We start from the raw sequence: 15,238 nt of genomic DNA, 5'->3' as shown, positions 1-15,238 counted from the left end.
ATGTACATTTCAGCCACACAGTAAGCTGCATTGGTAGGCACTGGAGTGCTAAATACAACCATTTTTCGCAGCAGCGAGTTAGACAGGTGATTAGCATAATTAGCACCGAGCAGCCATACATATGGTAATGCTGAGTGTGTAAATGCCAGCTGCGGTGTAAAATTTATGTCAGGGGTCGGCAGGGCTGTGCGAAAGTATTGTGTTCCAGCTGCAGGTCAGGGCCGCCAAAGCTTACCTCCTTTTCTCTTGTTGGTGAATGCGCCAAACAGAAGGGAAAGACAGAAATATAACAGACACGGCTTTGACGGGACAGCCCAGTTCTGTGCAAGAGGGACTGTTCTATAAAACACACACACCCTCGCACACCCTTGCAGAAATCCCACTGCTTTCTCTATAAATTGTGTGTTTGCTTCGTGCAGGGAGCCCATGAGCGACAGCCAGGATGCGGGTTTGGGTAGGTAAAAGGGCCAAGTGATTTCTTGGGAGGCAAAGTTTCCGTCACTGAGTTTTGAAAAGGAGTTAAGAGTAGGTCCTCTGGCTTAGGCCGACCTCTTACTACCCACCCTCCACTCCCATCCCCCATTGTTTTCCTTCAAATAAATGGGACCTTCCGCCCCCCAACATGGGATAGGACTATGATATAAGGTTCCAACAGCGCAGCTCTTTTCCCAAATTGCTTGACTGGTTTTAGCAAAGGACTACAAGTTTCTTTGTGTTGTGTTTCTGGGGCAGCTCGGCTACTACGACGCTCACCGCCACTGTCAGACCCATTTCGGTAGGGCTCTTGCTTGACAGGAGAACCGTCTTGAATGGCCCACGCCCTTGGAAATGCATGATGGGGGAATTTATGGCTGTTCCGAGGTCATGCATTTTGCACTCCAAGCGCTTCTCCTGCTGTCCCCTCCCCTTTTTCAGTTGGTGGCTGTAAGGAGTGGTGGTGGTGACAGAACAGAGTTCACACCACGCTGACCTGGTGATGAAACTTCCTCCCAGCCCCAGGGGGTCCTTATGCATAAACCTCTAATCCAGCTAATCCTGATGGCAACAGAATCCCCCGAGGGTAGCTCCCGGTGAGGGTGTGGGAGATAAAGCGGCCGGCGTGATGTTCCTTGGCCCTGGCCTGCCTGTGGAGGTGGGGATTCTCATTGTTTTCGCCCCTGTGCAGCTCCAGGAGGAGGCCCAGGCTGGATAATGGCAAAAAGACTGTCCAGAGCAGAAAGGTGATGTCAGCCCCGCAGCAGCTAGGAGAAGGGAGCTGGGGTTAATGTTACTCAGCGGCCTGAATGCTGGGGTAGAGAGCCCCGCCACCATGCAAGCACTTGGCTTTTGTTGTAGTAGTTGGGTTGTGTGGTTTTTGTTGTTTGTTTGTTTTTTTTAATGAAGACTTTAGGAGGCCTTAACTAAGAATTTAGGACTTGATCACAGCACTAATGTCGTGGCTTCTTGGGCCGGCACTGCCTCTGACTGAGCTGCTCTCCTTCTGCCTCTCCCAGGCTTGAGGCTCCTGCAGAAAGAAAGGACTTAGGTTTGCATCTACTTGCTTGTGGGCTTGAGCATTCAGGTGACATCACCGTAGGGCCTGGGGCAGTTCACAGTGGGCAAGCGCACAGCTAGGGACAGAGCAGAGCTCCATTCTGTTACGTCCTGCTGGACGCCAGGAACAGCCTTGAGTCTGCAGCTGCGACTTCACGTGGCCTGGCTTTGGTGGGGTTGTCCGCAGCCCTCATTTGCCACAGCAGTAAGTGACTGGGGAAGAATGGGTCTCCCGATAGACTCAGTGTCATCTTGGGAGCCGGTGGCCTTGGAGAGCGAGAATACCAGGTGTGGGGAGCTGTGGCAGGCGGCGGTCTGGGGTGGGTACAGTGCTGGGCTGACCTGATCGTGTCCGACAGGGTGAGCGGGCAGCTTCAGGGAAAGCCATTCAGAGAAGCAGCCTGGGCGGTAACAGATGGCACCACAAACAGCTGGTATGGGGGCTTGTGGTGGGGGGGCATGCTCAGGCCTGCTACCTCTTCTACTGAGTTCCGCCCTCCTTACCACCCCCCTCGGCCCTCCCCTCCTCCCCTCCTGCCCTAGGCTGCCCCTGGGGAGGTGTGGGGATGTGTCCTGCTCTTGTCTTGTTTTCGTGGTTTTCACTCACTGGGCTCACTTCATGAAGGCAAATTCTCTTTGGGCTATCTGATTCTAGCATTTTCCCATGGCAACACCCAAGGGCACAATCCCACGAGGAGAAAAACAGCCCAGAAGCTTAAGCAGCAGTTGGCTAGTCATGAATAAAAGAGATGGCTGGAAGAGTGACTAAAACTCACAGCTCAGGAGTTTTCAGCCAATTGCCCAAATTACTGAATCTTCATTTTTTTCAATTTAGAAAATGAGCTGGTGCTAATAATTTTGCAGTTACACCCTTTTGGAGATTTGTAGTTTTTCACCCTCACAATAACTAATCGCAACATTGAAAGAAGGACCTGAAGTAACTAAAGGGGAAGAAAAAAAATCTCTCTAGAGGCTGTTAGAGAATTCATGGGATTAATCAAATGCAAATGCTCAGCTTGCATATACACAGACCCCATTTTCCTAATTGGACTCTGAGTGGGTACTTTTCAGGCTGAAAGGGTCATTTGTTTTGACTGATTGACTTTTTGAGGCTTTGGGAAGAATTAATATCTTACACAGATGACTGCCTGTTCCCAAGGCTCTGTATTGAGGCTGTTCATTCATTCATTCCTCTGACACGCCGGGTGTGCGCATGTGCCTGGTGTGCCGAGGTAAGTGGGCGGCGGGCAGTGTCTCCCTGAAAGGACTTGGAATTTACTGGAAACAGCACTTCGTATGGTCCCTCAGATCACCTTTATGTGGATCACAATAAGCTTTTGCTAAAAGCTTTTTGCACGAGTGCCACAGGCGTTTATTAAGCTCCGCACAGAGGCTGTGCTGAGGAATGGTACCAGGCGGGAGAGCATCACGAGGGCAGCATCTTTTTTCGACTGTGGATTGAAATAGCATTGGCCCTGAGGTATGGACCCCTGGGTGGAATGGCTTCCCACCTGAGCTGACCTTTCTTCACCTTGGAAAGCCATAATGGTTTGATTTCAAGAGGAAAGGATCAGCAGAGTTTGAATGAGAACTTCTTTGCACAAGTGATGCGTTTTTACCCCACCTCTTTCAAAGAATTGGTTTGAACCTTAGATTTCTAGAGAATTTCCAGGTAAAGAGGCATAAGATGGCTTGCTTTCTGTATGCCCTCACCTCTCTGCCCCCTCTAAGACAGGCCCCCCTTGGGGACCGGAAGGAAAATGGGGGCCTGTTGGCAGCCACCCATGGGGCTCTACTGGAAAAGCTATCTTCTCGGTGTCAGGAAACACTCTGGGAGACAATGTTGTTGTCCTTCAAATTAAAAAATACCAGTTGTTTGTCCCTTGTAATACTTTGAAGCATTCCAAAACCTCTAGCTGTGAGCTTGGAATGGTCTGGTGTGTGGAATTTGGCTCTCTTAGAGTTGTGTCCTCAACAAGTGCTCAGGAGCCACAAGGTTCTCTCAGGGAAGTTGGATGCTGGGTTGAGGGTTGGTTCCACCTCCTGTTGGCTGGGTGAGCTTGGGCAAGTCCCCCACACTGCAGTAAAATAAGGGCGATGCTCCGTGGCCTGTGATAAATGAATAAGTGACCAGATGAATGGATGCCTGCTCAGCTCCTGGTTAAGGGTTTGGGACATTTCTCACACATTGGTAATACCACACCACAATATGAGGTTAGTAGTAGTGTTTTCATCCCATTTCACAGAGAAGGTTACTGAGGCCCTGCTGTGTCGAGGATTTGTTGCAAAGCTTCGACTCAGAACCCAGCCCTTCTGATCCAGGTTCTCATCATGTGACTGTCCAGTCCAGCTTGCCCCAGCTCAGTGCGGAAGCAGCACCATGCAAAATATTTATAAATAGGTAAAGAAATGTGAAATGGCTTTGCAAATGGAAAACGTACACAAATTTGAAAGGCTATTTTGTGTACCGGGATCCTGAGATAACATTTTTTACATATCTCATTCAAAGAGTTTGGTTGTTATTTTATTGTTAAAAGTTGTTGCGTTTGGAAGGAGGAAGAGAGTATAAGAGGACTTTAGAATATGAGGAATAGGCATGTTATTTTTGCATTGGGCTTGTTTTTCATTGAGATCCCTACCAAGTAGCCTTCGTATTTTTCCCCTTTTGTCATGTGGAAGTCTTTAATTGTACTAGCTCCGTGCAGAAAAATTAAGAAATAGCAATAAACTTTCCCAAAGGGAAATGGGTAAATATTCTCCATAAACCTCCTAGCTGTCAGTATGTACCCATATCTACATCATCAATACTGAGAATTATGGCTCATTCTGCTCAGTAGTCAGAAACCATTTCCCAGACTGCACCTGGGATTTTAGCCATTTGAAGGGGGTTTTGTGGGGCTTCCTGGCGGTGGAGCTTCACACCACTGCCTGATGGGGAAGATGGGCTAGATTAGGAACAGCTCTGGGCTGTCACTCAGCTGTGATTTAGGTTAGGCTTTTGCTAGGGTAGCGGAAGTCAGGTGAGTCCGTAAAATCACTCCTTCCAGAGAGGTTTCTGTTTCTGGTAGCTCGTTCCAGAGCCCCTTGGGTGAATACTGATGTAAGAGCATATGAATGCTGCGCAGTTTATGACACAGGTACACCCGAGAAGGAGCTAAGTCTACCAGCACAACCAAGTGAATGACATAATTATAGTCTCACCGCGTTCCAGCCACACTGGCCTCCTTTCTCTTCCTGTTGCAAGCCAAAATGGGGGCTGGTTCCTCTGCCCAGGCACTGTTCCCCCAGCCCTTCAAAGTCAGGCTGAATGTTCCTTCTATTTAGATCTTCCCCAGGCCACTCCATTTGAAGTGGTCTTTCCCCTCTCCTGCCACCCAGTGACTCACGTGGCATCACCACCTTGATTGCTGCCATGGCACTTATCCTGCCATGAGGTTAGCTTATCCATGTGTCTGTCTGTCAGCGCTGTGCTTCACTGGCCAGCGAGCTGTTTGGAGCTGAACACGCTGTCCTCACCCACCGCAGCACCCCACCATTGAGCGCACAGTAGGCGTCCTCATCTGCTCGTCAGGTGAATGAACTGTGGTATGGCTTTCTGTCAAGGAAAGTGGATGTCAGTGAGACTTTCTTAAAGTGACTGAATAATTTTGCAAAGACATTCATATTTGGTTAAATATAAGATGAAATATTAAATAAAATATGGCTGTGTAGTATTCAGTTCAAAAGAAGTTGAATTTAACAGTACTCAAAAGTGGGATACAGCTTAGGTGGTTGAAGACACTTCAGATTCAGGGTCTTTCATCTCTAGCTGCTCTGTCTACCCACAGTGATAGTCCGGTCTTGGTTGAAACCAGTTGTCATGTTAGCAAAATACTAAATTTATCCCTAGAACACAGAGATGAACGAACAAAAAGATTTTCAATTCCAGAAACATGACATACACCTTTATTAAAATATTTGCATTTATTTAAAATGTATGTCTTAAACCATCTAAAAAGTGACCCTATAAAGCCTATGAAGTACATTTTATATCTTACAGCAAATAGCATCCTTTCTGACACCCCCTGTAATAAAATAATTGACCTATTGTAAGGTCGGTCTGAAAGCACGTAGAAAGTTCTTTCCAGGAGCATGAACCTTGATGTGATATTTATTTATTTTTTTTTTTTAAGATTTTATTTATTTATTCGACAGAGAGAGATCACAAGTAGAGAGGCAGGCAGAGAGAGAGAGGGAAACAGGCTCCCTGCTGAGCAGAGAGCCCGATGCAGGACTCGATCCCAGGACCCTGAGATCATGACCTGAGCCCAAGGTAGCAGCTTAACCCACTGAGCCACCCGTGCTCTTCTCTTGGGGCTTCACCTTTTTCCATTATAGTGTCAGGCTGCTGCTCTTAGGCAGGGAAGAGGAGGGTTGTCCCACTTTGCTGTTACTCTTTTGTTTGTACCTCATGGTTTTAATTTACCTGAAGTCTTAAGGTTCAGGAAAGATAAAAGGAAGCAGAACTTTGCAAGCAGAACAAGGGATCATATGCTATGCCAATGCTTGAGGAGCTGGTGGAAATATTTATGATTTATAGGTGTGGGGCATTGATGTCATGTCCCAAAAAAGGGGAAGAAGTTCAGCCTCCCCCCCCCCCCAAAAAGGCTATTTGGAGCTCCTTGGCTTGGAGCTCTGTAGCTTTTCAGAAGTGACCTCTGGACTAATAATTGGCTTTTTAGCCTCAAACAGTCTTTTTATCTCCAGAGAATGTGGATTGAGTCTAATTCAGTTCACTAGTTAATTGGTTGAAATAATGCATTGTGATTCCTGCCAGAAGGAGCCAGACCCTGCCTGCAGGCAGCTTTAGAAGAGCATCCTGAAAAGGCCTGGGACTTCTTGTAAATTTATCCTTTGTTGCAAGTTTCCTATGTTTTCCTTTGTGGTCTTTCTTTAACTTCAGAATGGTGGCAGGGTCCTCGTAATTCCCCAGGGCATCTGTCAAAGTTTTCTGCCCTGGGAGGGTTAATAGGTTCTGTAACCCATTGGTAATTTCCCCCTCTCTGCCCCCTCTCCCCCGTGCCGGCTCCCCGCCCGTTCTCCTCCTCTTTGACACACCCCACAGTATGTTCCGCCTCACCTCACAGTACTCCTTAGTAGCCTTGACCATCTGCGTGGACCTGCACAGATGATCCTGCCAGTCTGAATCTGGACTAGCTTTCCTAATGAGGGCATTATTTGCTTTTTTAGCCTGCCCCCTTGTTTATAAAATATGCCAAGAGAGCTAAACAACCCGTTGTTCCCAGTACTTACTTACTTGCCCAAACCAAATGTTTATGTCCTTGAATACTAAATTTGAAGAAAAAGGAATCCTCCTCGTGGGAAAGCTTAGGATGATTGTTGAAGGGTCTTTCTACACTGCTGCTGAAGGCCTGTTATTGAGTAAACATGCAACTTACCAGTGACTTCAGGAACTATTCAGACTCACTGTTCAGATTCATCAGCTGGCCTTGGAGTATGTGTGTAGGGAGGGGGAGAAGGGAGGGTGCTATTCTAGGATTCTCTCTCTGCTGCCCTCCTGCCCCCTTCCTGAACAACCCCTTCCCTGTGGCTCTATTGGGTCAAAGCACCCTCCTCTCCAAGAGCACTCTCCTTCGGTATCCCCGCACACCTATCCTGTTAGGAAGTGAAACTCCCTTCCCCCCCATACCTCCCAGCCAGGTGGCAGCATTCTGAACTTGGCCTGTTCTAAAACCATAATTAAAATATAACGCAGGGCCTAAGGAAGTAGGCAAAAAAGCAGTTTGCAGTAACAATGTGCCGCATACCTTGCCGCCCTGGCCTGTGGCTTGCCCCACTGTGGCTGGCCTGCTGGAGAGCCGGTTGGTCCTGGGGCTGGGGCTCTGGCCTCTGCAGCAGGATCAGAATCACAAGGGGAGCTTCTGGAACACAGGCTGCCTGCTTCCGGGCCACTCAGAACCTGGCACCTCTGTTCCAGGATGCTGCCAGGTGAGTCTGGTGGAGCCAGGACCCAGAGACTGGCCGTCCGGGCTGTGGCGGAGACATTTGGTTTCTCTCAAGTCCAGCTGATGTGAATCACATTATTTATCTTCTCCTGGCACGTTTTGTCCTGAACACACATTTGCCACCTTTCCTTGTTTCTTTTGCTAGATTATTTAGAAGAAGAGTGTAAATTGAAGCCATTTATCTTGAACTGGGCTGCAGGGGCACATTGTTTACACAAGTGAAAGAAATTGTAACAGGGGTGTTTGGTCTGCAGGGAAAAGGTGTCTCAAGTTTTCCTTCCCCCTCCCCCTCCACACATATGGTGTATTAGTTAGGAGGTACACAAACACGTATGCATTAAGTTTGCATATGCAATGGGCAGGACAGTTGTTCACGGGTTTAGTGAATATTTTTAATGTTTTTTATTGGTGAAATGAACGTCGCCAATAATAATAATGGTGAATGTTGCCCACCCCCACCCCCAAACATCTCCCATACATGTTCATGACCAGAGATCATTTATCACGTATTCTGCACCTCTAGTGAGATAACAGAACATGAATTTGTGGGGATGTTGCTGTTCTAATTGAAGCCTGTACATGTTTGTCAGTTGGTGGACGAGTAAGTCGTGAATTAAATTATACTCGCCAGAAGATTGGAGAAGAGGCTATGTTTAATCCTCAACTCATGATTCAGACCCCGAAAGAAGACGGTGCTAATGTCCTGACCCCAGAAGCCCTCCGACAACACCTGGACTCAGCCCTCCAGGCCAGCCGAGTCCATGTATATATGTATAACAGGTAAGCTGGTGGAAAGAAGCTGCTGGTTTTAGTAAGTTACCTTGCCCTGGAAATATGCTTAGAGTGTTAGTTCAGATAGTTTTCTAATGAAGTGATTCTTTAAAAAAAAAAATCTTGATTTTTGTTTCTAGAGATTAGTGATAAATCAAATACATGTTCATGTATTTTCAGTAAGTATCTAGGCCCTATATACCCAAAATGAATCTGATCTTTCAAGCAGTTGTTTGTGGGGCTATATACCCATTCTGAAGACATGTCATTGCTTAAGATGTTTTCGGAGAAGTTACCGTTGGAATTGCCTTTCGTCTACTTTAAAAGAATGGGGGGAAAAAAGTAAGAGCTTACTTCTGGTTACTTTGTACTCCCCACAGTTATTGGCAATTGGTATGTATTACAAAGTGCCCAACAGGTTGAGCCACTCTGGTGAATTCTTACTGAAAGGAGTCATATACTGCTTCACAAAATATTATCCTTTAGCTTCATAGCTAATTTAACAATGCTGTGGGTATAGTAAAAACATACAAAGACTTCTGGATCAAAACTGACAGTCCTTTTTCTTCTCTATTGAAACAGTGAGTTATTCAGGGCAGGGACCACATCTCTTGTCCATCCTTGCACCCCAGTGTTTAGATCAGGGTGGGCACTTGGGTTTTATTGATTGACTAACTGCCTAGATTATGAATTTGAACTGGGTCTTCTCCCTGAGCTATTGAGAAGACTGTCACTAAACCTTCTTTTCAGGGGACCACTGAGTTGGAATTTACCTAACCTTATCCTGTCCCTCACCAAGGCTTTTAAACACTTTTTTTGTTTTAAGATTTTATTTTTTTTAATTTATTTTAGAGAGAGAGAACTAGTGGGGGTAGAGGCAGAGGGAGAGGGAGAAGCAGAATCCCAAGCAGACTCCACACTGAGCATGGAGCCTGATACAGGGCTTGATCCCACGGCACATGAGATCGTGACTTGAGCCGAAACCAGGAGTCAGATGCCTAACCAACTGAGCCATCCAGGCACTGCTTTAAAGCACCTTTTAACTGAGTGGTTGATAGTACAGTTTTTCACAGGAGAGGTGAGTAAGTGGCTTTGTAGGCATACTCAGTGGCCAGGGAGAATGAAGAGAAAGCATAAAAGGAAAATCTGGACTTGTCCCTGCTGTGGTAACCTCCACTCTCCGTGGGCTCAACTGGACTGGCTAAGACCCATGTTGCTGGAGACCAAGCCCTAGCATCCAGCATGAATCACATGTTCTTGTTGCCTCATCTGAAAATTACTCTCCTTAGGGGGCTCTGAGAACAAAATGAGGTACATGTAATGGATGAAAGGGAAAACGTAAAGAGATTCTGACACTTTGGTCAGGCAGACTTGACTAGTGAGCACACCCTGCTCTATCAGCACATCCCTCCCATTCTGTAGAGGAAGCAACTACCCAACGCAGTTTTGCAAAGTTTGTAGGGAGAGGCCCGGTAAAGAACGTGGAAATGGGCATTCTAGGGCCACTGCAAGCATGCTGACCCATTTTTAACATAGGGGGAACCCTATCTTGAAGGGACTTGTCACTTACACACTTAAGGAGAAGATGTGGGTGTCTGTACAATAAAATTACACTCTTTTTATGTGTGATGGAACCAGAGAACTTGTATGCATTGCAATGAGCTTTAAAGAACACCTAGTTCAACCCTTCTCATTTTTTAAGCTAGAAAACCAGGAAGTAGATCAATTAGAGCATTTGTCCAAGGTCTTATAATTATTAAACAGTAGAGCCAGGTTTCAAATGCTTTCTTCTGGCTCCAAGACCCCCTAGAGGTTTCTCTAATGCACAGTCATGCCCTTCTCAAGGAAGTGAGTTCACTGACCAAGTGATATTGAGGACCTCCTCAGGCCAGATAGTCTATGTTGATGCTGTGTGGAATTCAGAATGAATATATACAAAGATGCATCTGTGGTGGGTGGGTGGATGGTGGATGGAAGGATGGATGAATAACTTGAGCCCTTCACTCAGGAGCTGATGGTCTGGTTAGAAAGAGGGAAGACATCAGTGTAGATGGGTACATCCAAAGCCAAGCACAGGCGCTCCCCAGCCCAGGTACTCCAGGTATGAAGTAGACCAGACCAGCAGTGCTCTGGAGTTCAAGTGAAGGGGTGATTTTCAGTAGCACTGGGCAGTAACAGCCTAGTGGGAAGGGGTGGCATTTCGTTGGGGACCTTGCAGGATAGATGTGAAGGTTCCATAGGGAAGTGGGCTAAGTCCAGAACGTTCCTTTGGGTGACAAATACAAAAAAAAAGAGGAGACCAACAAAATAGAGCAGTTTAGAGAGACTTAAAAACGTATTTTTCTTCTGGTTTTGCCATCCCTACCCTTTTAAATTTTACTCTTTTTTCAAGGTAAGTTTATCTTCCTGAGACACTTGGAAAGACATGGGCTTACAGAGCATTTTTATAGAGATGACAGAATAAGAGATAGGTGATAGATAGTAAGGTAATTGTGGAACAGTATATTTAATGTCCTGCCTATAGAACAAGAATAAAAAGCTGGAAAGTAGGAAATCTGGCCACCTGGCAGTGTTGTTAACAGCATTCATGGTGAAGAGCAGGAGAATTCATTTTGAACACTGTTAATAAGGACATTAACTCCAGTAAAAAAAAAAAAAAAAAAAAGTCAGTAATATTTTCCCACCTGAATATATGTTAATATGCTAGAAACCTTACTAATTAGTCTCCATTTATTTTGAATTTGTGATAATTCAACTCTGAATTATCTTCCCTGAAATTGTAATGTATGTAGGAAAAAGATTAATGGTGTAAACAAGATTATTGGGAGGATACTTAAGAAAACAAGACTTTTCAAGTACTTTGATAGCATTCATTTACATAAACACCCACATGTTATATACAATTGAGTATTATCTATTCATTAAAGCAAGCCTGTTGAGTCTTTACTTGGCAAAAGTTGTGCTCCTTTGACAGATACTAAAAAGTGATCGAAATTGCAGTTCTTTCTAAATGTTCTATAGTTCCAATTTTGCACTGATTTCCTTAGGTTATTACAGTAAGAATGTTTGTCTCTGCTTTCTATTTCACTAGACAGTGGAAATTGGAACACTTGTGTTACAAATCCGGAGAACTTATCACAGAAACAGGTTACATGGATCAGGTATAGTTTCCTTTTTTTTTCCAAGAAATTCTCAAAAATTCCTCAGTGGTGTGTGTTATCCTAACATGTGGCCTGTTCTTTTTAACTTTGACAGATAATAGAATATCTTTACCCTTGTTTAATTATTACACCTTTGGACTGCTTCTGGGAAGGGGCAAAGTTACAATCTGGGACAGCATACCTACTGTAAGTATGTGATCTTATTTTCTGATGTCTGTGATTTCTAAACTTTAGAATGTTTCGGATGTTACTGGATCATTGTTTATTCTATTTCAGTTTTGAACAAGAAATAAAAACACTGAAATTCCAGGGGCATTTTTTGAGTGAATAGTTGGGGGATAGGGGACGTCAGCAGAATGTTTTTCCTCTTTTCAAAAAAAAGTTCTGAAGGCACCATTAAATTTCATTCACTTTTACCAACCTATTTATATGCAAATAAAATGCAAATTTTTTCAGTATGTATGATTTTTAACTCTTTAATAAAGTGTTCGCAGTTTTGCTAACCAGGCACTGCCATAGGTTTAAGTTATTTTGTAAGGAAAGAGAATGTATTAGTGCGTACATGTCAGAATTAAATATATTGAGTTAAAGTTCAAGATTCCTGCAGAGTAAAACACTAACCTTTCTTTGGATCACATTAATGACATTGAAGGGGGAAATCCGCTATCTTTGAAGGCCATGGTAGGGGGATGCCTCACAGGTTACCAGTTGGATATTATATACTCTGCATCTTTTAAGAAATAATTGTTAATCAGTGTAGACATTTTCAGTTAATTATGCAAGAGTTCGTGCTTGGGTTATTGTTTCTGTCCTAGCTTACGCATATCTGCAAAAGCAATTTGCAGTGGCCATACCCTGACCTTCAGTGTACAGTTTTAGATGGGAAATAAGGGGGTTTGTGTTTTCTGGTTGGGAGATTCTGAATAATGACTTCAGCCTGGTTAAGCAGCTACAGTGTGGTTTGAACCACATAACAGGCAGCCAAAAGCCTTTCTGGTCTGTCAACAGCACAGATTCAAAAGTGAGTGTGGGGGGAAGTGGCCTTGATGGTGGTGATGGCAGAGGCAGCAGGGGGCTTTCGGGGTCCACTGCCAGGCTGTCAGAGAGAACTCATAAGTATGGGATTATTGAAGGTAATGGAGATCAAATATTTTGATTGACGACATTTACAAAGCATTTATAAGGCTGGAAAGTGCTAATTTGACATCATGATTCCTTCTTCTCCTCCCTGCCCCCTGCCACTGCCCCACCACCCCCAACCCTTATTTTTGGATTTCAGTCTTTGGCAAATTTTAATTTCAGGTGTTAAAGAGGACATAGTAGCCAGTAACGAGTCTTTGATCTCTTCGTTAACTTACAAGCTCTCTGCTTGCCATTTCCATTCATGAGTTATTTTCCTGACCGGGTTTGCATACAGCTCCCCGGGAAAGGAGCACTCATTTTCCATACCAGGGTCCCCGCGCTGCAGCACTCCCAGAAAGCCTCGTGCAGCCCGGACGCAGTATACACGATCTGCACAGGCTCAGAGGCTTGGAAAAGCCTCTTTTCATGGTTTCGCCTTCTAATTTCTTTCACAGAGGTAAGCCTCCTTTGCAGTGGACAAACTTTGACCCTTTGGAATTCCTGGAAGAGTTAAAGAAAATAAACTATCAAGTGGACAGCTGGGAGGAAATGCTGAATAAGGCTGAAGTTGGTCATGGTTATATGGACCGGCCCTGCCTCAACCCGGCTGATCCAGACTGCCCGGCCACAGCTCCCAACAAGAATGCAACCAAAGTGAGTACAGTCATTGATTCTGCTCCCAGGGACCGAGAGCAAAGCTTGCAGTCTTCCCCCCATGCCTAGTCCTATTATTTTCATTTTTAAGATTTGATTTTCAACGATCTTTTTTTGTCTATGGAGCTAAGTTTGTTTATAGAGCTAAATTTTGCTGCAAGATTTGCCGTATGCCTCTCATTAGCCTTGTTATTAATGTTCTCTCTGAAACAAACAAGCCCTTAATGCACTGGATTTTAACAAGGCATGTGACCTGCCTGCTAATTCCCATAATTATGTGGCTGTCTTTTTATTTTAGCCTCTTGATGTGGCCCTTGTTTTGAACGGTGGATGTCATGGATTATCCCGAAAGTATATGCACTGGCAGGAGGAACTGATTGTGGGTGGCACAGTCAAGAATAGCACTGGGAAGCTTGTCAGGTAATCCAGCACATGGAGGAAAAATCCAAGCCATCTATTTTTTTTGTCCTTTCCTCAGAAACCACTTTCCTCCTGACATCTGCAAGTGTATTTGTACTAATACCTAACTGTTATCCTAGCTAGCCGTCTGGTGTAATAGAATATTAGGAAATACTAGTGGACCAGACTAGCTTGAAAAACCACCCTGTGGGGAATTTTTCAAGCGATTTGTTGTTTTCATCGGGACCATAGTTAGTGACTGTAGGTTTGTAGAAGACCTAGTACGTAGAAAATGGGGACAAGTGTAAGGCAGGCGGGCGGCAGTGGTCACAGCGAGTAGGGAGGAGCGGTAGGAGCTCAGTTCTGTCACAGACTGGCCGACAGCCGACGGCTGAACAAGAACCCTCCTCTGGGCACTCGCAGACTCCCCTCGGTCAAGCGTCAGGCTCTCCATCTGAGATCTCTCCCTGGGGAGGGCTGTCGGCTGGGATTTCTGCACACCCGAGCGCACACTCCCGAGCCCAGCGTATCTGGTCAAGCTATCTGCTCCCCTACCCTTCCTGTCTCACTGACTAGAAACTGAGAAAGGAAATTGCTTATTAATTGAATTTTGGGGTATATCTGTAAAAGGTTTGTAAGGTTACACCTTTAATATGGTACATCCATCTATTAAATAAAATCACCATCCAGGTCCCATTTAATGGAAACATGTGCTCTTGTAGGAGAGAAGGGCCGTGAGTGAGGCAGGGCGTGCGTTCAGGAGTTTAAGCAGGAAGGACAGCTTCCTGGGAATGCTGATGTCGTGTCTTTGCCTCCTTGTCACAGTGCCCACGCCTTGCAGACCATGTTTCAGTTAATGACTCCCAAGCAAATGTATGAGCACTTCAAGGGGTACGAGTATGTCTCGCACATCAACTGGAACGAGGACAAGGCAGCAGCCATCCTGGAGGCTTGGCAGAGGACATACGTGGAGGTAAATCGGCGCATTCCAACGCCCACCTTTGAATCTGGGTATAAACCCCTCAGTTACTCCGTGCTTCATTGTTGCCATGTTTTAAAACGGGTTTTGTTTTGTTTTGTTTTGTTTTTTCACTAGAACCTGTTTTCAAAACAAATCGTCATTTTGGGGACCTGGTAGAGTGAAAACTTTTTTTCCTTTCCTAGATATGGAAACCTTCCTGTGTGGGTGATAGCTAATTTTAATTGGGACGCGTAAGACATTTTGAGTAACCAATTGTGAACTCCAGAGCGAAGGCGTAACAGTTTTTAAAAAAACACTGGGTTAGCAAGAAAAAGTGTCTGGAAAACATTAGCAAAGCATAGAATCTGTTCACAGCTGCAGTCCCCCTTGGTTAGGTCATGTGACAGGAGCTGGCCTTTGTTTCCCAAGCAGTGACCTCTGCTGAGCTGCATGTGACCTTTTAAAAGTGGCCAGTGAATGAAGGGGGGGAGGAGTGGCCTCAAGAATGAGTTGTTTTGGATTGGGGGGAGCCGAGGGGACCACAGGTCTGTTGTAGAGCCGCGGAGAGGAGAAGGTCGGCCTCAGGTGCACAGGACCTAGAGATACTGTAGACGTCGGGCACCGGCTCACCA

The 15,238-nt window shown here is 45.3% G+C and overlaps 1 protein-coding gene across 4 annotated transcripts in view; it reads left to right on the top strand.

The window, feature by feature from the left end:
* PTCH1 (patched 1) overlaps nucleotides 1-15,238 on the top strand; it is a 70,240-nt gene that overhangs the window by 21,037 nt on the left and 33,965 nt on the right. For all 4 annotated transcript variants that reach the window (XM_082697237.1, XM_082697238.1, XM_082697239.1 and 1 more), the window contains 6 exons: nucleotides 8,129-8,318; nucleotides 11,401-11,470; nucleotides 11,565-11,656; nucleotides 13,048-13,246; nucleotides 13,545-13,666; nucleotides 14,471-14,618. In XM_082697237.1, the coding sequence (XP_082553363.1) occupies nucleotides 8,129-8,318; nucleotides 11,401-11,470; nucleotides 11,565-11,656; nucleotides 13,048-13,246; nucleotides 13,545-13,666; nucleotides 14,471-14,618 (821 nt within the window). The remainder of the gene's footprint in view (nucleotides 1-8,128; nucleotides 8,319-11,400; nucleotides 11,471-11,564; nucleotides 11,657-13,047; nucleotides 13,247-13,544; nucleotides 13,667-14,470; nucleotides 14,619-15,238) is intronic.

The sequence above is a fragment of the Mustela nivalis genome (assembly GCF_964662115.1).
Source record: "Mustela nivalis genome assembly, chromosome: 13".
Lineage (NCBI taxonomy): Eukaryota > Metazoa > Chordata > Mammalia > Carnivora > Mustelidae > Mustela > Mustela nivalis.
Note: the sequence above shows the minus strand (reverse complement) of the source record. Positions and strands in the feature narration are given on the sequence as shown.